At 40.4% G+C, this 27,107-nt stretch overlaps 1 protein-coding gene across 5 annotated transcripts in view; it reads left to right on the top strand.

Annotated features, from left to right (window-relative positions):
- Positions 1-27,107, top strand: part of SLC4A4 (solute carrier family 4 member 4) — a 238,071-nt gene that overhangs the window by 198,180 nt on the left and 12,784 nt on the right. For all 5 annotated transcript variants that reach the window (XM_075860692.1, XM_075860695.1, XM_075860697.1 and 2 more), the window contains 12 exons: positions 256-430; positions 3,268-3,401; positions 3,595-3,866; positions 5,776-5,855; positions 6,549-6,740; positions 9,749-9,862; positions 10,293-10,454; positions 11,674-11,852; positions 13,138-13,210; positions 19,847-19,915; positions 21,201-21,374; positions 22,508-22,669. In XM_075860692.1, coding sequence (XP_075716807.1) covers positions 256-430; positions 3,268-3,401; positions 3,595-3,866; positions 5,776-5,855; positions 6,549-6,740; positions 9,749-9,862; positions 10,293-10,454; positions 11,674-11,852; positions 13,138-13,210; positions 19,847-19,915; positions 21,201-21,374; positions 22,508-22,669 — 1,786 coding nt within the window. The remainder of the gene's footprint in view (positions 1-255; positions 431-3,267; positions 3,402-3,594; positions 3,867-5,775; positions 5,856-6,548; positions 6,741-9,748; positions 9,863-10,292; positions 10,455-11,673; positions 11,853-13,137; positions 13,211-19,846; positions 19,916-21,200; positions 21,375-22,507; positions 22,670-27,107) is intronic.

The following is a 27,107-nucleotide window of genomic DNA, read 5'->3' as shown; positions in this document are numbered from 1 at the left end:
TGAATGATTAAAAAAACTTTTTGGATAACATGGTGTGGGATATATGACAATGCCATGGTCATTTCAATCTGTGTTAGCTTATTTTCATTTGTTCTTGCATGGTCCAAAATGTTTTCCGTAGTGAATACATGTTTTATGTATTTTAAGCTAGAAGTAAAAAGTTATACGAACCCTTACTGGATGTACAATTTTAAAGGAGTGTCTTCATTTACAATATAATTTCATGAATTCACAATTTTCTTTTCATTTCAACAGATTTTGTGGAGGATTAGTTGAAGACATTAAAAGAAAAGCACCCTTTTTTGCTAGTGACTTTTATGATGGATTAAGTATCCAGTCGCTTTCAGCAATGCTTTTTATTTACTTGGGAACTGTGACCAATGCTATTACCTTCGGTGGACTTCTTGGAGATGCCACAGAAAATATGCAGGTATTAATTATACTCTAAGCACTGCTACCCTTGTAGTTTTCTAAACAGTAGCAGATTATATATTTTCTTGTGTGCTGTGTATATATATATACAGCACACAAGAAAATGGCGACAGCACACTGCGAACACTAATGCCACCTAAGCCACTAAATATAAATAAATATGCATTACTGCTAAATCTACTTACAATAGGGAGGTTCTTAGCGCATTATACATATATAGTTAGAGATTTAACTGGTGTCAAATATTACAATCTTACAACAAAAGTTTAAATCATTGCGGGAATAAATGTGGAAATGGTATGTATAATTGTTGCACAATATTCCCCACTCTCTAAGACAGTTGTTCCTAATCGGTGGCTCTCCAGCTTTTGCAAAATCACAACTCCTAGCAGACGCTTGTGGAAATTGTAGTTTTGCAACAGCTGGAGAGCCACAGGTTGCAGACCACTGCTCTAAGAGCTAGTCAAAAGATGAACCAGTATGTGCTATTCCTATCTATTTCATATCCACTCTCCATATTACCACATAGGGCAAAAAATTAAATTCATGTGCAGACCATTCACCCATTATTTTTTTAAGAAGGATTTGTTAGCATGCCCTTACAAAACTGACAAAGTAGATTTTTTGGGGGGAAATTATGTCATGGAGAAATGTGAATATAGAATCACAGAGAGATCCCTCTGCATTTTTGGTTTGGGCCCATATATGTTTGTGCTCTCTAATTATTATTAATTAATCTCCTATGGATTCCATATTATCGCCCCTATTAAGTGCCATTCTAATTGTCATACATAGTTTTGCCAACATACAGATGTAGCTGTCTTTATCTTGACTATTAACGCATTAAATAAACAATGGCTTAGATCCCTTATCTTGACTTTTTCAATGACTTTTCAATGGCTTTTGTTGTGTGATATCACGCTGCAGCAAGTTATCAGAGTCAAGTTAAAGATGACTACATCTGTACAGTTACCTGGAAGAATTGAGTGAGCATTGAATGTACAATGGTGACTTTCCTAGCCATATATAGACTGTTGTAATGACTTATTTCTTTAACCAAGTGTTATTTTCTTAACTATAGGAGCAATTCTCTGATATTCCCATATTTATATATTTTCTTCCAATTATTTCAACTGTACTCCTAATCTCATTCCATGACGTTAATAAAAAGCTGCATAGATGTCTTTTTGTAAGACATAATTGTATATCCAAAGTATTCTGTCCTATAAATGGAAACAGGCACAAATAAAAACGTACTTAATGATTGTTCTTTGTGTCCATTAGTATTCATGTGAGAATTAAATTGTAGTGTCCTACTATAATTGAGTCTTAATATAAAACCTACTATTACTGCTATCCACTAGGTCAGTTTTCCATAAACAAGGAACAAGTCATTAAGATTTTATTCACAATACTTTTGAATCTCTCATTAGTTAGTTGTATTAATATTTAAAACTCTTCCTACGTATGTAATCATTGTATTTAAGACATTAATATTACAATGTCTGACCTTTTAACAGATACAAGTTATTTCAAATTAAGGAGGCTATCCAGTCCCAAAAAATTGATGGCCTACCCTCAGGATAGGCCATTAATATGTGATCGGTTTGGGTCTGACTCCCGGCACCCCTGCAGATTAGCTGTTTTGAAGGGGCCGCGATGCTCGTACAAGTGCTGTTTCCTCTTCATTTCCTTTCCTGCTCACACTGTGAATCGCCGACACACTTGTAACGGTGGTTCACAGTATTACAACCTTCTCCCATTCACTTCAATAGGGGAAGGCTGTAATACTGTGAACCGCCGCTGCAAGTCTATCGGCGATTCACAGTGTGAGCAGTAAAGGAAATGAAGGGGATGCAATGCCCGTAGGAGCACTGTGGCCCCTTCAAAACAGCTAATTGGCAGGGGTGACGGGAGATGGACCCCGACCGATCAGATATTGATGGCCTATCCTGAGGATAGGCCATCAATATTTGGGGAATGGACAACCCCTTGAAGTATGTTCCTTTACATTTAAGTGTATTTTTATATAGTATTATATAAGTTCTCTACATCTTCCACCCCAATCGATTTATCACTTCAGTCCTCTTGTCCTTGCTGATAGGCGTAAAGACATCGCTAGTTAAGATAGTACTTCCTTTCAATACCCTGCCTACTTGACTGATTGTTTGAGTTGGCATGGTACAGTAAGGACATTTATTAGGTACGCTTAACACCTTTTCTTTAAGTACCTCTTTAGGTGTCCTCAGTTGAATATACACCTGTCTGGTGTACTTTAAGCCAAATTTGGCTTTAATTGTGACATGGTCTATCATGGCTTCAGATATGGTTCAGTTTGCCCTCCAAAAATGAAAAATGAGAAAGTTATTTTCTAGAAGGTACGAGATAGGGGTTCATTATAGGGCTCATAAATATCTTCAACAATATATGATATCATACAGTTGTTACCCAGTATATCTATAGTTATGTTTTCTTTTTTTGGTGACAATAAAGCAGGTCTAGTCACTTGCCCTTGTGAATGAATTCAGAATTTGTCAACAGTAAGCCAAGTACTCCTTCATTACATGAACACATACATTAGTAATATTTGAATAGATTCTTATGTGCATTTATTTCTTAAGTACATTAGTATAAAATTATCATTGACACAACTGACCACATACCTTTCCAGTTATATACAGTATCACATTTTATAGGCATGATAACCGTACTTCCTAAATACAATTAAATACTGCATAGATTCTTTCAATATATTCTTGTGTCGTATACGTTTTTATTAATTAGAGCAATGTACTTTGGAATGAAGAAATGTATGATGATATTCTACTTTCTTAGGGTGTATTGGAGAGCTTCCTGGGCACTGCTGTGTCAGGTGCTGTATTTTGCCTTTTTGCTGGCCAACCACTGACAATTCTGAGTAGTACGGGCCCCGTCCTTGTGTTTGAGAGGCTTTTATTCAATTTCAGCAAGTAAGTGAATATTTTTTTCTATATCCAGCCATCTATACAGAATATAGTATAGTGATTATGAGAAATGTCAGATTGATACATATTACAGCAAGCTAGTATTTTGTAATTATGGGCTGACTGTCAGTCTCCACATTGTCTGGCTTTCATTGTACTCTTCATATCAGATGACTTCATTCATTGTTTTATTTTCCAGAGATAACGAGTTTGATTACTTGGAGTTCCGCTTGTGGATTGGCCTGTGGTCAGCTTTCTTATGCCTCATCCTAGTGGCCACTGATGCTAGCTCACTTGTCAAGTACTTCACACGTTTTACAGAAGAAGGGTTTTCTTGCCTCATCAGCTTCATCTTCATTTATGATGCTTTTAAGAAGATGATCAAGTTTGCAGATTATTACCCAATTAACTCACATTACAAAGTGGGTGAAGTCACCCTGTTTAGCTGTTCTTGTCTCCCACCAGACCCAAGTAAGTATTAGAATCTTCTTGTCTATATAATGCTAATATCTTACTCAGTACTTTCTAATTAAACATATCCAGCTACCGGAGATGTGGTACATAATTTTACACATTGCATTCAATGTACTACTTAAGACTTACTTAAAGGGGTTGTCTCATCATAAAATGAAGCCGTGTGTCCGGAATCATTTATCGTGCACGAGAAAATTAGCATTACATAGCAGCCATTTAAATAAATAGCCGTCCGTGTAATGCATGGCCGTGCCGGGTCTACCAGAATGGGAGCCACTATTACAGAGCAGCTCTAATTTTTTGCACATAGAGCGGGGTCCAGAGCTGATGACCTCCCATGATGTCTATATGCCTTAATACGGTATATGGACAGAGGTTGTCATTGAGACAACCCCTTCAAGAATATGTGAATGAGGAGGAAACCTATCTAGAGAAATCCTACATATGCTTAAAGACCACACACTCAAGTCATTTAAACAGCAACTGAACACAACATCCTAGCATTGCTAGACAGTACGAAAAATATCACACTACCCAGAGTAGCATTTTCAAGAAACTATGGGGGAAGCCCAAACTGACCCAATTTGGAACATTGGGTTCAAATGCTTACAGGAATAAAAAGGGCCTCATAGCAAAGATTAAACTGGGATCCCCATAATGGTTCTGTGGTTTCTACCCAGGAAAGAAGGGCCTGGTGTTTATGCCTCCCTCCATCCTCTTTCCATAACTAGCTGGTATTCAGTAGCTGTGATCTCACCTATGTGAACCCCCCAGCTGATGTTCTGTAGCCGCGATCTCACATATGTGCAGCCCCCAGCTGGTGTTCAAAAGCCTCATATTCACCATAAATAAATCATCTTTGAAAAGAAACTCAAGGGCACTAATAGGGCATGTTGCGAGGGTGCTAAGTGCCAAGGGGGAGCACCAACAACCAAATAGACGAGAGTAGTAAACTGCCCTATTTAAGAAAAGTCTAGTTCCACTGCTGGTTCTCGCCACCTAATAGCAAAGTGGTGGGACCAACTCGGACAGGTCCCCGTCTCTTCAATCTCCCCATAGCAGCTGCATGATCGGCCTCTATAGTATGTCGACCCTAGATTTAGCGAATTTCTGTAATCTCTGACATTTTAAATCCTCCATATTGCATAAATGCGGAGAAGTTATGTAGGTAGCATGATTGTTCTTCTTAGAAATCCCCTTGTAGCTTAGACACTTCCCAGAAATAACAATGTCACATTGTTTTGACCAATTTATTAAATATAAAAGTTTTTCATTCCATTTCTTCCATTAAAGATACATATAATAAATCTAGATAAGTTTTAAGTGCAGACAACTTCTTGTATTTCCTGTTGTAGATATTATTCTATAAAAGAGAAAAAACAATCCAGTTCTCCTAATTTGTGGGAAAAAAATATTTGTACCATAACAGTTTACATTGATCAAGTATGAGAAAACATTCAGAAACAGCTAACAATAGTCACTATAAATTATGTGTTCACTGTAATATTGTGTTATTAAAGAAACAACGCAATTAACTAGAATATTCCAGTATTACACTCAAGTGCATCCATGAGAATGAAAATCTGTATTTTATAATGTTTTTCTTACTTCAAATACATTTTCTGGTCTACATGCCGTCTTAAAGGAATACTCTGGGCAAAACTGATACACTGTGTTTATGCGGAGTGCGGAGCTTGAAGGGTGGTGCATGACAAAGGGATGCTCTTTTTTATGTTCTTTGAATCCCTGTGTCATGCACTGCCCCCTCTGGACCCGCATTAGGCATTACACAGTATTTATGAATGGAGCGTTTCTTTAAAGATGATTTCTGCAGTGAAGTCATTGCTTTCAGTGGGTGGCTGGTCATGGTTTGCGAATACTGATCTTGACTCTTTTTTCTTTTCAGTTAACAGTTCACTATTTAACGAGACCACAGAATTCCCATTCGATTTCTTTTCTACCACCCTTGCCACCACAGAAGATCTGGTAAGTGTAATCCCATAGAAAGCACTGTGAAAAAAAGCTTTTTTCCTCAAAAAAAACACCAGTGATTATTACTCCATGGTATGTCCTTTTATGCTGGTTATAGTTCTATAATCAGTGCAATAATTCCGCAGCATAAATTGACATGCTGCGGATTAGAAAACCGCACTGGAGGTCAATGTTTTTGCCTGTATTTTAAGCAGATTTATTCCACAGCATGTGGATGAGATTTGTTTAAATCTCATCCACTTTGCTGCTACTGTCATATGAAATCCGTTGTGGAAAATCCACATCTAACATTGCATCACATGTGCACGTTATATTTTATTAGTCATCTCAAAATGTCACAGTCAATTCTTATTCAATATAGCTCACTAACAGGGGCATAACTTTAGGGGGTGCGAGGTAGCAGTTGCACCTTGGCTCCTGAGCCTCAGGGCCCCAAAAGGTCCTTATGCAGTCGAAGTGGAGACCAATGCTACAAATGAAGCATGATAGATGGGAGGCCATATTCCCGATTTTGCATTAGAACCCAGGAGCTTCACGTTACGCCTTTGCTGTCTAGCCATTACATTTAACCTTTAAACACAGATCATAAATTTGATGGTAATACATGATAATATCTACTTATTATATGCACATAATGTATCTGCTTGTTTCCAAAAATGTTCAATGTGTTTCTTTCTTTATTTGCAGCATCACAACTCAACAATTGTTTGGTCTTCTTTAACAAAGAAAGAATGTGTGAAGTACGGGGGCCAACTCATTGGCAACAACTGCAAATATGTCCCTGATATCACTTTAATGTCCTTCATCTTGTTCTTTGGCACATACACATGCTCAATGGCTCTAAAAAAATTCAAAGCCAGCCGCTATTTCCCAACCACCGTAAGTATCTTGCGACAGAAGTTAATAAAAATATAAAGATAAGGCTACATACAAAATGATGTGAAGAGTAATTGATCTCGGATCACTATCATTTATACTTGGCAAGGAGCAAATCCTTCATCAGTTTATTCGCAGTTTGCAAAAAGGAATTGAGAAATTGCTCTCTTTGACAAATACCAGGGTGCTTTTGAAGTGTACCTATCACTTTCATATAAACAACCATTTTCTGAACATTCTCACCATAAAAATTCTATACGGTTAATTAAAGAAAGACTAGATGTAGGAAATATGCACAGCACCACCTACCTGGTCAGTTCAGCTAGTAAGAAGGGTGCCTATAGGGCATACCAGCTTAATATTTTAATGAATACCTTGTAGATGCCGCTGTTCATACTATATGTTTCACTGAAGGATGCACTTTAGAAGAGTCCTAACAGGAGTATAAGTACTGTGCATAAAAAAAAGTGAAGACTGTTTTTTAATATTTTACTTCTGTGCTGAGATATGATTATTTGAAGTTACAGGCCCAAAGCCTGAGCTGCACTACTAAGGGCAAAGCCCCACGTGGCGGAATTGCTCTTGAATTCCGCTGCGGACACTCCGCAGCGTTAATCCGCAGCGGAGCCGTTTCTCCATTGCCTTCCACTTCTTTTTAGTAGGCTTCGTTTAGACGTGGCTGAAAATTCCGCTGCGGAGCATAGGCTGCGGTGCGTAATTTGGTTTCCGCAGCATACAATGGATGTTGCGGACCAGTGGCGGACTGGTTGCGGAGTCATTGCGGAAGTTCTCCATTGACTTCAATGGAGATTCTAAATTCCGCAATGAAGTCCGCAGCTGTCATGCACATGTTATGTGTGCTGCGGATGCGTCTTGCTTTTTTGACATGACATTTCTTCATTCTGGCTGGACCTATGTATTTCTAGGTCTACAGCCAGACTAAGGAAGTCAATGGGGCTCCCGTAATTACGGGAGCGTTGCTAGGAGACGTCAGTAAATAGTCACTGTCCAGGGTGCTGAAAGAGTTAAGCGATCGGCAGTAACTGTTTCTGCACCCTGGACAGTGACTACCGATCCCAATATACAGCAACCTGTCAAAAAAATAGAAGTTCATACTTACCGAGAACTCCCTGCTTCTTTCTCCAGTCCGCCTTCCCAGGATGACGTTTCAGTCTAAGTGACGGCTGCAGCCAATCACAGGCTGCAGCGGTCACATGGACTGCCGCGTCATCCAGGGAGGTCGGGCTGGATGCCGAAAGAGGGACGCGTCACCAAGACAACGGCCGGTAAGTATGAAATTCTTTTACTTTCACTAGGGAAAGTGCTGTCCCTTCTCTCTATCCTGCACTGATAGAGAGAAGGGAAGCACTTTTACCGCAGTCCGCAGCAGCTAGTCCGCATCAATTTACTGCACATTTTGGGCAGATCCGCCACAGAATCTGCAACGCAGATTCTGTGCGGCATTGATGCGGACAGCTGCGGAGGAAAACTGCCACGTGGGGCCATGCCCTAAGAGATTCTGATGACAACATAACCCCTAGCATGCTTATCTTTGCATTTTGTACATGTTAGATAGATCTTTTTAAACATATATTTCAGTTTAGATCAGTTTGGTTCAATATTGTCGGGATATCTTTTTCTACAGGATTCAAAAATAATGAATGTTTTAGTTAGCAGTTAAAGCAGGACAGCTTGAACTTGGATGGCTACCCTCTGCAGCACAGTAAATAGATAGGATAATTCTCTTTACATGATTGTAAGGGCTGTGCCACCGCAACAATCTCTTCTCATTTTCCCTATTTAAGTATATGGACATCATAGAGCGGGATTCCCGGATTTGGATCCCTATTATCTGGAAAGGAGAGCCTTTGGTTCTGGTGGACCGGGCCCATCCAAGTATTACATGGTCCGTTATTCATTAGAATGGTTGACGTGTAATATTACATTTTCCCTGCAGCAGCCACTGCAGAAAAAATGTGTGGCCAGATGAAACTTTTCCTAGCGATATCCGCTGTTAGTTCGGGGCTTCAGAAGCTGCAAAAACTTAAATAGCTAAGTCTGCTGTATATATGTTACGCTTAGTTCATATCTGCATTGTGGCTTCGGTTTATAACCACCTGATACAAATGGCGCGTGCAGCTCTATTTCTTACGATTTCAAACAGAGCCTCTGACACAAATGTGAACAGAGCCTTAGTGGCACGTATATTACCTGGCTCTTTACATCTCTTATTCCCATGAATTCTAAAAGTGTATTCACAGGCTGCCTAGATTAACAATAGCTTTTGCTCTAATGAGCCGGACCCTTTTACATTGCAATGGTTCCTTCTTTGTGTGTGATCCGGAAAGCGATACCACAATCTTGCCAGACGGAAATGTGTGTGATCATCACCCAGTGCTTTGCGGTGCTACTGAAACAAAACCTGCACACAGACATTTACTTGTAGCCAGTTAATTAAAGTATCAGGTAATAGAAAGTTCACTCGAGCAAGTTCTTCCCAACATCAAACTTTTACTTTTGAGGTCAGCTAAACAGAAACGTTGCTTTGAGAACATGTGAATAATATTTTACATTAACTATGAAAACATGACTTCCTGTGGATCATTTGTTTTCTCAAATGATGGATCCACCGCATTTTAATAGGAATACTTTAAACATGTAGGATAATGTGTTAAACATATAAGAACATGGGGGACTGCATGCAAAGTTTTAAATTTTAATGAACTGAAAACAAGGTATTAGAATTTTTATTTACAAAAATTATTTAATTTAAAAAAATAATAAAAAATAAGGAAGTACAATAAATACAGGGATAATATAAAAAAAGAACATTAAATATTTTATTTTCTTATTTTTATAATCTCTATGTATACAATGCCTGTCAAAAGTACTCACCGCCACCCCTACCCCCGAAATCTGAACAAATTCACAAGGGGGTGAACACTTTCTACAGTTATAATATGTTTGGTTTTTTTTTGCTTGTCTATGATTGACCCTAAACTTAATTCCAGGCCAGAAAACTCATCAGTGACTTTGCCATCATCCTATCAATTTTTATCTTCTGTGGAATCGATGCCCTTGTTGGAGTTGATACACCAAAGCTTATTGTTCCTAGTGAATTTAAGGTAGGTGGTAGATCTGATAATATAATATTATAGCATGTCCAATTTACTCATAGATTTGGACACATGCATTACAATTAGTGAGGGAAAAAAGTTGTGTATATATACAGTAAGTATATATATATATATATATATATATATATATATATCCAATTGTATGAACAACAAGATAATTCTAATATATACAGATAGAGTAGGGCTGAATTTGTCATGGCACTGTATATTTTGTGAACCATGATAACTGAATTGTAATCAGTAAGTTTACCTTCGGTTCCAACAAGATGATATTATAATGAGCTCGGCTATATGACAACCTCAGCACTGCTACATCTATAAATCATGTTCATTAATGTATACACATACAATATTCATGACAGATTTTCTAATTTATAATATTATTAGTAATAATAACTACTATTATTATTTCTTTTAGCCAACAAGTCCTGACAGAGGCTGGTTTGTGCCCCCATTCGGAGGTAACCCTTGGTGGGTATACCTTGCTGCAGCTCTACCAGCTCTTCTTGTCACCATTTTAATCTTCATGGACCAACAGATTACGGGTGTCATTGTCAACAGAAAGGAACATAAGCTTAAGGTTTGTCTACCTAGTTTGGCTTACTATATTCTTAAACAACATTTCCTCACATCTTTATTGGAGAGCTGAAACATTCATGAGAGTGTTACAGACTCCATTTACTTATTCATGCTCGGTCACCGGACTGATTCCACGCAATCGGGTTGTATTACTGGAGATTTCACCAGTAGTTTGCAATTCCATCCTCCGCCTTGGCTTTGGTGCTAGAAGTTCTTATTTCATGTACTGAGAATTAGATGACGTAAAGTGAACGGAACATTGAAAAAAATGTTGTTCCCTGCCCTTAAATACAACTATACTGCATGGAGTTGGAGGGCCAGAGAAAAGAGGCAATTGGATATACTGTAGATTGCATGATCGTCTGACATCCACTCACATTTCATCTACTGCAACCCAAATAAAAAGACATTAATCATTACACATAATAGCCACGTAATAGACATCTAAACTGTTAATACCAAAATAAAAATAAATAATGGATGGATGCATATTGTCCCACAGTTCTAGACTATGAGCAAAGCATTTCGGAAAATGCCCCTAGTATCACATTATACATTGTTGTTGTACATATATGTGTATATATATATATATGTATATATATATGTATAAAAGACCTATGTTTAGGGTGGAATTTCAGTATATTCTAGTCCTTGAATGTATATTTATGGTTCATACTTTCGTTAAAGTTAATAAACACAAATCTGTTTTAGTCATAGTGCAGAGTAACTTTAGCAGTGGTCCTTGATACTCGTGTCAGAGTTATAGAAAGGTGGATTGTCTTAGTTAAGTAGTGTGGAACGGAGATGTTGTGTGTTCTTAGTATATGGGAAGACTTCTCCTGTTGATCACTTTCCAGGACATTTAGTCCATGTAGCCCTTTGAAGAAATGCACAACATAAAAAGTAATTCAGGACCACCCATTATTGTTCAAAATCTTTGTATCCTCATTAGACTCGTCTTCCATCAGGCTTAAACATCCGTTCACCTTAGATTATTTTGTGGGTAATGTTACCCGCTGTTTCCTGAACGCTCAGCTATCCTGTTACGTATCTGTCTTATTATATAAGAGTATTTAGTTGAGGGAACAATAGTTGTATGTTATAAGAGCCTTGTAATATGTTATCGATGACCGGTCCAGACATATCTTGATCTGTCACCTTTTACATCCATAGTAAATATTTTCTCGTTATTGATTTTTATACTCTGCTTTTCTCTGCAGAAAGGAGCAGGGTATCACTTGGACCTGTTTTGGGTAGCTGTCCTTATGATTGTGTGCTCTTTCATGGCTCTTCCTTGGTATGTAGCTGCAACTGTCATCTCCATTGCTCACATCGACAGCTTGAAAATGGAAACTGAGACATCTGCTCCTGGAGAGCAACCTAAGTTCTTAGGAGTAAGGTAATGTAGACATAAACGTATGAAAGTATTCAATTACATATATGGTGCTAAAAGATCCAGAAATTATGTCAATACTGCCTGGAGTCGGACTGGCTCTCTTTAAAGAGCTCCTGTGGTTTCGAGGTATCTTGGCTAAAATAGTAGGGAATTGCATGATGAGCAATTTCCTACTATAATGATTTTAGGTGACTCTCTCCTCCTGCAAACTGCAGTATTATCTACTTTCCATAATCCCTTTTTGTTAGAAGGGTCCCATGGCTAAAAACTGAGTACAGGTTATCTTGCTGTTGGGGCCACCCAGCGATCAGCTGTAATCATGAAGGGAACGTAGAAATAAGTGTGTGATTTCCCACAGGGGAAATAAAGCATTACACGGTGGCCCGTGAAATCGATGAGCTGCATGCGTACTGCACAGATGTGTTGGGTCCTCCAGTGAGAGAGAAAGAGACGCTCTTTATAGCCACTCTCCACCACGCTAATTGATAGAGGTCCCAAAAGATGAACTATCTCTATTCACACAAAAAACCCTATTAGGGTAGTTGATAATGTCTTTTCTAAACAACTCAAACCCTTTAATGAAGGGCACATTAGAACCCCTCAGCAGACTATAGACCAGTGCTTCTTATGGGATACGTCAAATATTCCGCATTAAAATATAATACATCAAGATACAGTATGATCATACACTGTGCAGCCCAATAAAAGCACAGTATGTGGACATTGCAAGTATCCCTTAGAGACATGGCATGTACCACTAGTGTACACGTAGTGCTGGTCTAGAATCTAGTCTATAGACCAAAGTTTAGCCTGTTAAGCTGGCCTCCAAACCAGGAGTTAGGCTTAAATAACTATATATTTCTCAGGCCATGTTCATGGATTTGGGTCCAGAATCTGCGTGAAATCCGCGCACAGTTTGCCTTCTATTGTTATCAATTTGATATCGGCGTTGTTATTCATACATTTGTCACTTATTGACGTCATGTCAGATTTCCACTCGTGAATTAGCCCCATTGAAAGGACGAATCCACACCTGTATTTGCAGCGTAATCCACTTTAAAAAAATCTGCAAGTAATGTTGGATTTCTGACACAGATTTTGCTGTGGATCCACAGAGGATTTTTTTGCATCCCAAATCCGCCATGTGAACATATCCTAAATGTTTCTGATATTAGGAAAGTGTTTTTGATAAACTTTACAACTTCATATTATATATATTAGATAGTTTCTTTTTTAATTTTTAAGGTCATCCGACCCATTAACATGGTAATATGTTTGTTGGTTGTAGGGAACAACGAGTCACAGGAATTATGGTGTTCTTACTGACCGGTGTATCTGTTTTCATGGCACCCATACTGAAGGTACAGAAAGTATTTGTACATTATTATGCATATGAAGTGCTGCCTGCAATACAGTCAGGAGAAATTCGGAGAAATTATAAAAGGTTAAGGCTGAACTCACACGTATGCTGTTTTGATGCAGTTTTTTCACCCAAACTCAGAAGTGGATACAAAATAGGAGAAATATGAGTCTCCATCCTTTTATATGCATTCTAGCTAAAAATAAAACCGCACCAAAAGCTGCAGGTGTGAATCTAGTCTAAATCCTTTGTTCACATGCTGTTGTGTTCATAAACTTCACACCGTGTTGGATCTGTATAGATTATAAAGTGGAGTATTCATTTTTATGGTATGACCTTTCATAACACTGTTGCTATAGAGGGGCCCAAGTCACCTTAGCTCTGAAGGGATTGCCACCTTTGCATCCCCTATAGTCCGGACACTATAGGTGCATTCTAATGCTGATATTGTACACTGGATCTGATATATAAGTTAATATTATTTGAACTGTCCAGTGCGGCAGACTGCACTTTCGCTTGCGTGAAAAAAACGGAAATCTAGCGGAACTGAGGCAAACGGAATCCAACTGAAACAAAAGAATTATCATTGAAATCAATAGTAATTCAAACGGAAGAGATGCGTTTACATTTTCGGTCATCTCTTCCTCTGACGGAAGAGACCTAAGCGGGAGACAATGGTAGTGTGAACTTAGGCTTACTTGCATGTTATAAAGGATCTCATGGGTTACAAGTCCAGTGTTGCCACTTCATCCTGTTACAATCCAATACTCCCAAATAGATATATTAAAGCTGTACTCTGCAAGCCTGTTACTAACTCATATATGACTCATGAGCAGGGGCGGACATACCGCATGTGCAGCCGGTGCAGCTGCACAAGGGCCCCGCGTGGGAAGGGGGCCCGTTCAGTGGCGTAACTACCACAGTAGCAGCCGTAGCAGCTGCTACGGGGCCCGCGGCATGGGGGGGCCCGTGTCGCCCTGACAGGCACATTACATTTTATGTACCAGGCCTGGCGGCACGGGCCCCCTCATGCCTAGTAGCATCACAACACTAGGCATGAGGGGAGGGAGGGGGCGGGGGCCCGGTGATAGCCGCCACACTGCACTACCAATCGGGAGGGAGGGGGCGGGTGCCCGGGCCCGGTGATAGCCGCTACACTGCACTGCCAATCTGGCACAGATGAATAGGACAGGACGGCGATGCTGGTGGTAGGAGGAGCGCTCAGGCAGGGGAGAGGACAGGGGGCGGTGCGACGTAAGACTTCGGGCGGCTGGACAGTACAGTCAGGACTGCCGGAGAACTCATAGGATGAGCGGAGGACAGACACAGGACGAGTGGAGGACGTGCAGACTGCAGAGGACAGGTAGATGAAGTTAAAAAGTTCATGTCAGAAGGGAGAAGTTTTTATGTAGAAAAATCTGCCTCATAATTCCTTCCGGAATTTTGAGGCATATTTTGACCTGCCGGTAGAACACTTCCCGCGTTTTTCATTGCGTTTTTTTGTGGCGTTTTTCGGCCATCGGGCCGTGGGCAGGGAAACGCAGCAAAAAACGCATTTTCTGCCTGCCATTGTTGTCAATGGGAAGTCAGAGACAGAAACGCCCGAAGAAAGGGCATTGCGCTTCTTTTTCCCGCATGCGGTTTTTACTGCTCGCAGGAAAAATTTCATGGATTTCAATGGGAGGCACTTTCTGACGTTTTTCGCGAAAAAAACCTCAGTGTGAACTCCCCCTAACACAGGGGCGTAACTACTGCTATAGCAGCCGTAGCGGCTGCTACGGGGCCGCGGCATGAGGGGGCCCGCGTCACCTGCCGGCACGGGCCCCCACCTTGGCCGGAATCTCCGCTAGCTGCCGCTATGGCTGCTACAGCGCGATGCCACGGAACACTACGGCAGAGCAGGGAGTATCTCCCCGCTCTGCCATTAAACATAAGACATGTATCCCCTATCCACAGGATAGGGGATACGTGTGTGATCGCTGGCATTGATAGGGAGAACGGGGGACCGAAAGTCCCCTGAAGTTCTCCATCACAAACCTCGGACTTCCGGGGTCTGTGTCGGCAGCTCCGTAGAAATGAATGGAGCGCCGGTCACACTTGAGCTGCGCAGACACCGGAAGTCAGAGGTGAGTGATGGAGAACTTCGGGGGACTTTCGGTCCCCCGCTCTCCCTATCAATGCCAGCGATCACACATGTATCCCCTATCCTGTGGATAGGGGATACATGTCTTTTGTCTTTTCACACTGTAGGTCGCATTTTTTTGAGTGATTGGGGGTGTATGGCGTTCCCTACAGGGGGGGGGCTGTATAGCGTTCCCTACAGGGGGGGGCTGTAAGGCGTTCCCTACAGGGGGGGCTGTATAGCGTTCCCTACAGGGGGGGCTGTATAGCGTTCCCTACAGGGGGGTCTGTATGGCGTTCCCTAAAGGGGGGTCTGTATGGCGTTCCCTACAGGGGGGGGCTGTATGACTTTCCCTACAGACCCCCCCTGTAGGGAACGCCATACAGAACCCCTGTAGATAACGCCATACAGACCCCACTGTAGATAACGCCATAAAGTCCCCCCTGTAGATAACACCATACAGCCCCCTGTAGATAACGCCATACAGCCCCCCTGTAGATAACGCCATACAGCCCCCTCTGTAGATAGCGCCATACAGTCCCCCCTGTAGATAGCGCCATACAGTCCCCCCTGTAGATAGCGCCATACAGTCCCCCCTGTAGATAGCGCCATACAGTCCCCCCTGTAGATAGCGCCATACAGTCCCCCCTGTAGATAGCGCCATACAGTCCCCCCTGTAGATAGCGCCATACAGTCCCCCCTGTAGATAGCGCCATACAGTCCCCCCTGTAGATAGCGCCATACAGACCCCCCTGTAGATAGCGCCATACAGACCCCTCTGTAGATAGCGCCATACAGTCCCCCCTGTAGATAACGCCATACAGCCCCCTCTGTTGATAGCGCCATACAGTCCCCCCTGTAGATAACGCCATACAGCCCCCTCTGTAGATATCTTGAGATTCAGTCCTGCTTGATAGGTAACAGTGCAGTAAGCTAAGCATGATAAGATCATCTAAATTATTGCATCTCAGTTGCATGAGTGCTTTGTGTTATATTCAATGATTCAATTTAACCTAAGTCTCTAAATGTGGGCAAAGAAAATAAAAAAACTATACTCACCTCCTCCCTCGCCTCCGTTCACCCGCCGCAGCCCCCATCCTCCTGTCTCGGTCTGTGTTACAAGTGTACAAGGCTGCACTGGTGACGCGCTGCCGATGGCACGTGACCGCTGCTGCCAATAACTCCTCATTGGTGTGCTGCTGAGGACAGTAGTTCCACAGCAAATCGCTGTTGAGGGCATTGATTGGCTGCAGCGGTCATGTGCCATCGACCGCGCGTCACCACAGCAGCTTTGTAAACACAGAAAGGGATAGGGGCTGCGGAGGGGGAACGGAGGCGCCGGAGGAGGTGAGTATAGGTTTTTCATTTTCTTTGCCCACATTTAGGGACTTAGTTTAGATAAGAATTTAACCCGGAAAAAAATGTGTTACTTGTGTTCTAAACTGGTAATAAAATGTACAATATAAATCTTCCTTCATAATTTTTATTAGTAAGGTTTATTTTTATATGCATATATATGTTTAGGTAACTTTGTCGGTATTGGGGGGGGGGCGGGGGGGCCCTGGCACATTATCTGCACAGGGGCCTTTTGCAGTCTGTGTCCGCCACTGCTCATGAGGTATATTTACAGGGCGTTCTATGAACTATAACTGGTATAAGGCATGTGTGAAACTCACCGCATGCCCTACGCTGGTCCGTTTTACGGATCAGACTCGCTTATTGAAGTCTATGGGTGCGTGAAAATCACAGACCGCAAACAGACGACATCCGTGTGCTGTCCATTTTTCACGCATCAGTTGCTAAAGAAATGTAAAGAAAAAAAAAGTAAAACCAGGAAGTGCTTGCGGAGGAGAATCACGGACGAGAAAAACGGATGACATACAGAAACCACTCAGTCGCAACATGGACATTCATATGCATGAAGAATGGTCCGATTTTTGGGTGGACGCAAATCAGACACGCTCGTGTGAAAAAGATCTAAGTGTGTTTAAATGGACCTTTCCTAGAAGTCTTGTCGGAATTCAAGCGTGCGGTTACTGCCACCAAGTGGTAGACTGAATTTCTGCATGCTGAAGTAATGGCCAAACTCGTATAATCTACCTAGACTCGCATTTTCCTAATATTATAGGGTGGTTTAGCATTGTAACAGCCTCCATTTACTGCTAGTAAACCTCATATCATTATCAGCTCCTGACTCCAGCACTATACAGCTTTGTTGTCAAGGTCACAAGGATTTGGCAAGTGGATTAATTAACTTATCGTGCAAAGTAATTTCTGCTCCAGTCGGGAGTTAGTGATCTCACTGAGTGCTGGGAGCAATAATGGCGTGCCTTGGAAATGAGATCTTGCCGATCAAAGACTAAACTTTAATAACTTATTAAAGTGTTTAGCTGGGTGATTTTGTGGTCGTTGGACTTTTCAATGTCTGAATAGAATTCAGTAATACATATGTGCCCTACTTTCTAAAGTCAGTGCTCAAAACATCAATGTTTAAAAATTATCCCTTTGTGGTAGTGTCAAAACACGTTTCTTATGCTGTCATATTCCTTTACCAGTGGTCAATGGGAAGGAAGGATTCATCTATAAGTATTGTCCTATCTGACAACCCCCTTCCATATGCCCTATTAGTTTACATAAACATTATGTAGGGGGAGCCTGGCTTGAACCCCCAATTATTAACCAGGGAATGGACCTGCCGAAAAAAACAGCCACGGTCATATCTTAAATGATCACACATTCATTTTAATGGGTACTGTGTATGGGTATATTCACACAATACACTTTGGTGCAATTTTTTGGGATTCAAAAAAAGAGAAGTAAAATCTTTCCTAAATAAGATATGATCCACTTCTGGTTGTGGCTTCAAAAACTGCATAAAAAACTGCACTGTGTGAGTAGGGCCTAATACTGCATTTCCCTGCAGTAGCTGCTGGGGAACTATGTGACCACTTGAAATTACCCCACAATATCATCTGATCGCCTGGGTTTTCAGCTCCAGGACCTGCAGCTATCGGCTAATGCGCAACCTTTTAGGGTTTGTGCACATTAGTCGGATATGCTGCAAAAAAAGTACGCCGTGTATCTGACCTAGAAAGAAAGACTGCACCAAATTGTGGTGCATATTTTCGGCTGGAATCGCTGCTCTGGAAGACAGAGCAGAAATAAATGTTTACTTACCTTCACGGGTGTTGCCATAGTGACGTGTCCCTCTGTTCTCCGTGCATCATCACAGTCAGCCAGCAGCATGGAGAACAGCTGAGGGAACAAGGAGCCGTCGCTGTGGCAACGCCAGGAGGGGTAAGTATACACTTTTTAAATTAATTTTATTTTTCAGATTTGCACTTTTTGCGGCGGATTGCCAGCTTTTCCGCCTCAAAAATCAATCGCAACATTTGCTATTTGTTGCAGCTTTTACCTCCCCATTGAACTCAATGGTGGAAAAACGCAACAAAGTACAACAATTCCGCCGCATAAATTGACATGCCACACCGCAGGTTTTCTCAGCTGATATTTTCTGCTGTGTGTGGATGAGATTTGCTCATATCTCATCCACTTTGCTGCTACTGTATTACGCTGCAGATTTTCTGCATTGAAATCCATTGCAGAAAATCTGCAGCAAATTCGCCCCGCAGGACACATATCTTTAGGCCAGGTTGCCCTGTAGCGGTAAAGGCTGCGGAATTTCCGCAACGTAATTCTGTGCAGAAATTCCGCAGCATTTACAGTAGCAGCAAAGTGGAGGAGATTAAGAAAATCTCATGCCCACGCTGCGGAAAAAAACGCAGCATAAACGTTAATAAATTGACCTGCGGTGCGGAATTTAAATTCGCAGCATGTCAATTTATGCTGCGTTTTCATTGATTTACCATTGTGGGTCTTCCTCATTGAATTCAATGAGAATGCAAAACCCGCAACATAAAGCCTAGTGTTGCGACTTTTGCGGCGTATTCGCAAATTGCAACTACGGAAAAAGAAAAGAAAACATACTTACCCAGAAGTCTGTGTTTCTTCGTCTAGTCCGGCCTCCTGGGATGACGTTGCATCCCATGTGACTGCTGCAGCCAATCACAGACCGGACTGCACAGGAGGGACGTGTCACCATAACAACGGCCTAGGTTTTTACCGCTGCTTTTCACAGTGGAAAATACGTCCAAAAAAACGCACCACAGAGTGGTGCAGTTTTTCGGATGTAATGTACTGCGGGTTCCAGGTCAGATACGCTGCACAGTTTTATGCTTTTAAGGTGAAAAATATAGACTTCCAAGTAATTTGGAGAATGTTTTCAAAGATAGTTTGGTAAGTTAAAGTTTGCCTGTATATTAGGGAATTGCATTTATTTTGCAACTCTCTCCTGAAATTATTATATTAGAATCAATGTCTTTGTCAGCAGCACAGGTCCAATAACATAGTAGGGAAGTGGTGGAGAAACGACACATTAATCCAGTGCTACTGCTACATGTATGGCTAATTCCATTGTATTTTAATATTTTTTTGTGTTTACTTTCTATTTTCTAGTTTATCCCTATGCCTGTTCTCTATGGAGTATTCTTATACATGGGAGTAGCATCGCTCAATGGAGTACAGGTATGACATGAAATCACTGTTACCCAACCACACCATAAAAGTTACATTTGTGAGGTTAAAGAGGATTTCCATCTAAAACGTAAAACCAACCATACAAGTGCTGTGAAAAAGTATTTGCCTCTCACCAGATTTCTTCTATTCTTGGTAAATTCTCCCACTTAAATGTTTCAGATCATCCAAATAATTTTAATACAAGACAAAGACAGCACAAGTAAACACAAAATGCAACTTTTAAATGATCATTCCATTTATTGAGAAAAAAATTGCCTCTTCCAAACCTAACTTAGCAGTAACAACCGCAATTAAACGTTTGCGAAAACTTGCGATGGGTTTTTAAAATTGCTGTGGAGGAATTGTGGCTCACACTTCTTTGTAGAATTGTTTTAATTCAGCTACTGAATTTATCCCCTGAGGACGCTGCTTCAGCAGCGAAACATGTCGGGGGGGGGGGGGGGGGGGGGCTAGCGCAATTTTAATTATCACAGTCAGTTTCAGCAATTATACCTCATCTTAGTGTGACTTTGGGGTTTCACAGGAGTCTGCAGCTGCTGACCGTGTCAGTCACACCGCATCTATGAGGTGTTAGCACACACCTCTTTCCAACACGCCACGCTAACCGACTCTGAGCTCATTTTAAACGAACTTATATGTTGTACGTTCTTTTGCTTTGCTTTACTTCTAATTTGAATAATAAAAGTTATATTTTAACACACTAAACATATCAAGTAGTAGTTGGGAAATTGGGACCTCTGTGCTCCGGCACATCAGTTGCTTCTTTACTAGTGAAGTTGAACCCAATTGTCAATTGAATTTAGTTAACTGGTTGATTTAGTAGCTGAGGGCCAATTACTTTCTCACATAGGGCCAAGAAGGCCTGAACAGAATTGTTCCTACTTTAAGGCCAGATTCACACGAACGTGTGTATGTTGCGCGTGCAAAAAATGTGGCGTTTTGCGCACGCAAAAGGTACTTAACAGCTCCGTGTGTCACCCTCGTATGATGTGTGGCTGCGTGATTTTCGCGCAGCCACCATCATTATGACACTCTGTTTGTATGTTTGTAAACAGAAAAGCACGTGGTACTAGGAATCTGACACTGCCTAAATTTTTTTTATGTTTTTGAGATTAATAAAATTTATCCGTAAGGAAAAATTAAAAAAATTACATCAAACCAAATGGTGATGCCTATTCATATTCTGGTAAATTCTGTACTCAATTAAAAATAAAATGTTGCTGTACTGTACTTGGAGTGTGCAGATACTTAGCTTTGTATTCCTTATTCCCAGTTCATGGACCGTCTGAAGCTGCTCCTGATGCCAGCTAAACATCAGCCAGACTTCATTTATTTACGCCATGTTCCTTTGCGTAGGGTGCACCTATTCACTTTCATTCAGATTTTATGTCTGGCACTACTCTGGATTCTGAAATCAACAGTGGCTGCTATTATATTCCCAGTTATGGTGAGTGGAATTTCTTTTTACAAGACTGTTGGAATTTTTTTATTTTGTATTGAAGTGTTAACAGTGGTTTTTTAAAGTGCTCATGCGCATGAATGTGTGGTATGCTTAGCACTATCGGATAACATTAGGACAGTATTGTAATACAGCACCTGACATAACTGATAGAGATCTCGAATATGCTTGTGCATTAGGTCTTAAAGTATATGGTGCCCAGTGCAGTATCTTCTATTAGTATCTTTTAGTGCCCAAATAATACAATGGAAATACAATTCAGTAATCAAGTAACCATATCACACAGTGGCCAAAGAACATTGCTGAAAGGTGCCCAAATATTAGTGCCGGACAGTTGACTAAATAAGGCTCTGCTTAAACCATGTGCAATATGTACACCTGGCCCATACGCCAGCATAATCTTCTGATGTATATGATGGAGGTAAAGCCCAGATATAAGCAAGTGTACACCATACAGTTGAATGTTTAGCATTGCAATTGATTCTGTGCAGTATCATTTTTATTATTTTTGCCGGAAGTCCCTGTATTGGCAAAAGTAGTCGGATATGCTTTTAAATACAGTAGAAATACAGGTATGCAGATACATAACGGCCAAATGTATGTCAAAAGGACTTTGAGCCAAAACTGTCATCTACTTTGTGGTGGCACAAGGAAGCCACTTTTATCCAGTTTAACAAATACATAGGAATTAATTTTAAGGCTTATAGACCATCACACTAAGGGTCACTTTTTGCTTGTAATAATTTCACTCTACTGTACTTCAGTGAAAAAACTCTCTTGTCAGTGGTCCCTGTAAAACATCTAGAAATTGACTGATTAATTTGTATCTATGGAAAAATTAAGAAAGAAAAACAATCTACTTAAAGGGGTTTAACTTTAAGAAAAACAGTGCCACTCTTCTCAATGAGCTGTGTCTGGTATTGCAGTTCAGCGTGAATATAGCCGAGCTGCAGTACCAGGCAAAGTCCATAGACAAGGCTGACCATGTTGCCGGAAAAAAAACAGACATTTTTTTCTAAACACAAATATCTCATTTAACTTTAATGTTAGTATGAGAGATGGATTTGACTTTTACAAATGCACTGAAGACCTTATACTACTGTAACACTATCCTCTTGCAGATTCTGGCTCTCGTAGCAGTGAGGAAAGCCATGGACTACCTCTATTCCCAGCATGATCTTAGCTTCCTTGATGATGTGATCCCTGAGAAAGACAAGAAGAAGAAGGAAGATGATAAGAAAAAGAAAAAAAAGAAGGGCAGCGTGGACAGCGACAATGATGATGTGAGAAAGGCTTTTTCACTTGTTTGCATTAATTATGGATTATTTCTTCCTTCCTTCTAGCATAAGCTAAAGATCAAGTTGACTTTATTACGAAAATCTCATGTTTGCGGTATGGGTGATCCCTAGTAACAACTAGCGGGCTAAAGGGCACCCTCTTTGAGCAATATTTTGTGGTGAGCGCATCTAATCTCTATTCCTCCCATACCTGTAAGGAGGAACAGGAATCTTCAAGCCTGATGAAAAGACCTGCTCATGGAATGACAAGTCGTCATTTAGTCATTTGCTGAAAACCAATTCTTAAGACGAGAAGAGTTGCTAATGAAATATTTTAATGGTCAGGGACACATTGTTAAACATGTCTATAGGATGGTGTACCATTTATTTTCAATTATATATACCGTAGTTCTGCACATAGTCCCTGGTTCTACTGGAAACTTTCACTCTTTTTGTAAGGGTCATCAAGCGCAAACACTTCACCTTAACTTCACCCCGGTAAGATAGACCATAACGTTCTTCCACGTCCATTACATTATACACACTTCTAAAATACAAAATGACAACGTCAACTCCTTGGATGATTATGAGATTTGAAATGGCATTTTGATGCCTTATATTATAATCCCAGCTTAACATTTAAGCTTTGTATATGTGTCTGTCCATAGTGGGGCATGAGAACTAATCTTCATGTTTGCATCTAAGTAATGAACTCTAGCTTGCTAATGAAAGTATTAGATGGGATAATCTAACTTAATGGATATGGCATAAATTTTTTCAGGTTTATACATAGTTTTGTGATCTTAAATGTAATCAATTTTACTTTGGTTACATTAAGTTGCTTTACTATGCAAATAAGATGATATTTAAAGTGCTGTCAATGAAGTTTATGAAAGTCCTAGTAATCCCAGATGTTTGAATAAATCGCTTTCATTCTGGACGTCAGCAGTACATTAGAGAACTCAGCTACGGCGTGATGCTGGGCACTTGAAAGTCTTTCTGGCAATTATAATTTCTAAGGAATCATTTGACAGATACTTAGAGAACTTAGAATATTCTTTTGAAGACTCTGCTGCATCAGTAAATGTCATTTTATTTTATGTTTTATATCCTATCACTGTGGTAAGTTACGCTAGTCATCGGGTTACATGCAACTTGACTCCTACCATAATATCTTGTCCCCAGCAAAGCATTCTGGGAGAAGATAGTGTGGATAGTCACAGTCTGTCCTTTAGGCTGTTTGCATTTACTACACCCCGACTGCTCCAAAAGAGCTGCAGTAAATGATAGATATAAATTAGGAAATATTCCTAGTCCTAGAACTTAATCTACTGAAAACCATGTTGTTACTACATGTGCAAGCATTGTATTGCAATGGGTAAAATCTCCAGCGAAAATCTGCAACAGTCCTAGAATTCATTGCAGATTTTTTACTCTACTTGTAAATAGGGTTTGTTACAACACCATTCACTTACATTGTACTGTACTTTATTGCACAAGTTCTGGGCAAAATCTGCAACCAAAACTCACAATAAATACACCATGTCTGAACCCGGCCTTAGGCCCTGTTCACACAGAGAAAAAAATCTGCCTCAGAATCTCTTCAGGAATTTTAAGGCAGATTTTGAACTGCCTGCACATATTTTTTTTGCGTCCGTTGAAGCAAATGCAAGGATCGCGGGCAAACACCACTGCGAAAACCGCTCATAAACAAACGCAGCTTTTTTTTTTTTGCCTCCCATTGATTTCAATGGGAGGTCAGATGCGGAGACTGCAGAACGTAAAGACTTTATGAATAACCACAAATGTTAGAAAACTTATTTTCTAACTTGGATAGAATGAACCTGGGTCTATAGATCAGTATTTTTTAACCTTTTTTTTTAAATGAACAAGCATTTTTTTAAGCCATATAAATATGTATATACTCATGTTTACAAGGCTCTTACGTATTTTACTAGCATTATATATAGATTATATAGGCATAATATAATATCTAAAAGAATGATATTATAAAATATCTATAAGCAGTTGCCATTTATTTATCATTCAATGGAAAAGATGGGTGGCATTGTCTTGCAGCTCTTTCTCAAGCCAAGCCATGCTGGCCCTTAGTTTTTAGGAAAAATAGATATTCTACGCTGTTCAATTGCATTGGATGAGCTCAGTGAGCCGGGTCCATTAACTCTAGTCAGAAATGAATATCACAGCTATCACAGTCTTTATATATGATCCTTATCTGCACATGTTTACACTGCTTGTGTTAATTGTTACATTATGGCTTCTACATTGCAGCAACTTGTGGCTGTTACCTCCATGACGCATATTTTCCCACACCAGGAAATTAGTGTTAGACTCCACATTCACCTATTTTACTACTCAAGCGTCAACTGGCTGGAAAAGTTGTAGTCAAAGGGGTTTTCCCATGAGAGACATTTATGACATATCCACAGGATATGTCATAAATGTCAGATAGATGCGGGTCCCACCTCTGAGACTCGCACCTATCCATAGAACGGGCCCCCTAAACCCTGTTCTACCTTTGTCTGCACTCGCTGCCTCCCGGCCACTTCCTGGTTATATGGTCGGGAGTTACGGAAACAGCGTAGCTCGATGAGCTGCGCTGTTTTCGTAACTCCAGACCATGTAACCTTTTTCATGGTCGGAATTCACCTGGTTCAGCCGCAACACAGAGGGGCAGAACGGGGTTTAGGGGGCCCCGTTCTGGAGATAGGAGCGGGTCCCAGAGGTGGGACCCGCATCTATCTGACATTTATGACATATCCTGTGGATATGTCATAAATGTCTATCATGGGAAAACCTCTTTAATGGATGCTTGAAACGATGTATCATGAGTTATATGTAAAATTAAAGTATTTATTAATTCCCATTTGACAACTTTTAGCCATTGGTAATCTACAGGGGTGTCATCAGTGTAATGAATTCCATGAACAAAGTTTTTCTTTAAGTAAGACTTGAAAATTTTCCATTCATCCAAATCATAAGCATATGGCCATGGCCATAAAATAAGCATAGCTAACAGAAGTAACAGATATAACATTCTTATTCTCCTTCATGAAATACAAAGCTACCAAATAAAAACTGTTATTGAAGAAGTGCGATTTATGGCCCTTCTACTGTAAAATCTACTACAGTATGTTGTTCGTGAGAAGGCCAAGGCAAAACTACAGTTGTGGATAAGACAAGATTTGAAGGCCTGATATGTGCTTCGTTTATGTAGCTCTATTTTGGATGTTCTTGTGTTATCTTGCTGTTTATGACCTGGCAGTAGCGCATAGTGAGTAGTAAGGTCATCCACCTTCAAACTGGTGGCTTGTATTTCAGCTCGACTGTGCTGGCCAATGCAGCAAAAATGAATATCACTCGTCTAGCTTTATTCTCCTTACTGTATTTCTGTGGAGGTGGATGTAATGCTGAATTTGGCATAAAAAACATCACATTGGCAGAGTGTGCAAATCTATTGTAATAGTAAGAGGGGGATAAGCTGCTGCCAGACACTTCTAGCAGTGCTTATCTCCTGGGGAACAAAGGTTTTTGAAAGTCCAACCTGCCTGATTCTTCACTTGATACCAAGGCAGGTTTGGCCAACATTTTCTAATGTGGCCATCTTTACGCCACCAACCAAAACCTTTTATAATTTTTTTTTGCCTTCAAATACAAATATTTATCATTTGTAAAGATTTTTGACAACACTCACTTTCAGAGAAAGAAAGTGTCTAGAAGAACTTTTCTTTGGCACATTGTAAAGGCCAGCATTAATGGTGTATTCATTTGTAGACACTAACGGTATGTTCACACAGGCTATTTTCAGCCATTTTTCGGGCCGTAAACGTCTGAAAAATCGGAAGCAGAATGCCTACAAACATCTGCCCATTGATTTCAATGGGAAATACGGCGTTCTGTTCCAACGGGGTGTTTTTTTACGCCTCATTTTAAAAAACGGTGCGTAAAAAGACGCCCCATAAAAAGAAGTGCATGTCACTTCTTGAGCCGTTTTTGGAGCCGTTTTCATTGACTCAATAGAAAAACAGCTCCAAAAATGGCCCTAGAAAACACAGCGAAAAACGCAAGTTTGATTGAAAAACGGCTGAAAATCAGGAGCTGTTTTTCCCTGAAAACAGCTCAGTATTTACAGACGTTTTTTGTTAAGCCTGTGAACATACCCCTAGATCGCATTGAACTGTAAACATAACTAAAGATGGCAATAGACCTAAGATATTTATTAACAGGTCCAGACAATTTTGGTGGGAAGTTCTGATGCTCTAGATACATTAGATGGTCAGCACATCCCAATATAGTTGACTCTTTCTGCTAGAAAACACAGTATTTATTGCCATTGGCTACCTGAAGACCAACGCATAGAATGGTCTTCCTGTATCCATATTCTGTACCTATATTTATGAGGTCATTGGCGGCTTCATATGTT

Source organism: Rhinoderma darwinii, chromosome 1, assembly GCF_050947455.1.
Source record: "Rhinoderma darwinii isolate aRhiDar2 chromosome 1, aRhiDar2.hap1, whole genome shotgun sequence".
In the NCBI taxonomy this organism is placed as follows: domain Eukaryota; kingdom Metazoa; phylum Chordata; class Amphibia; order Anura; family Rhinodermatidae; genus Rhinoderma; species Rhinoderma darwinii.
The sequence above is the reverse complement of the archived record's forward strand: the minus strand, read 5'-3'. Positions and strand labels throughout refer to the sequence as shown.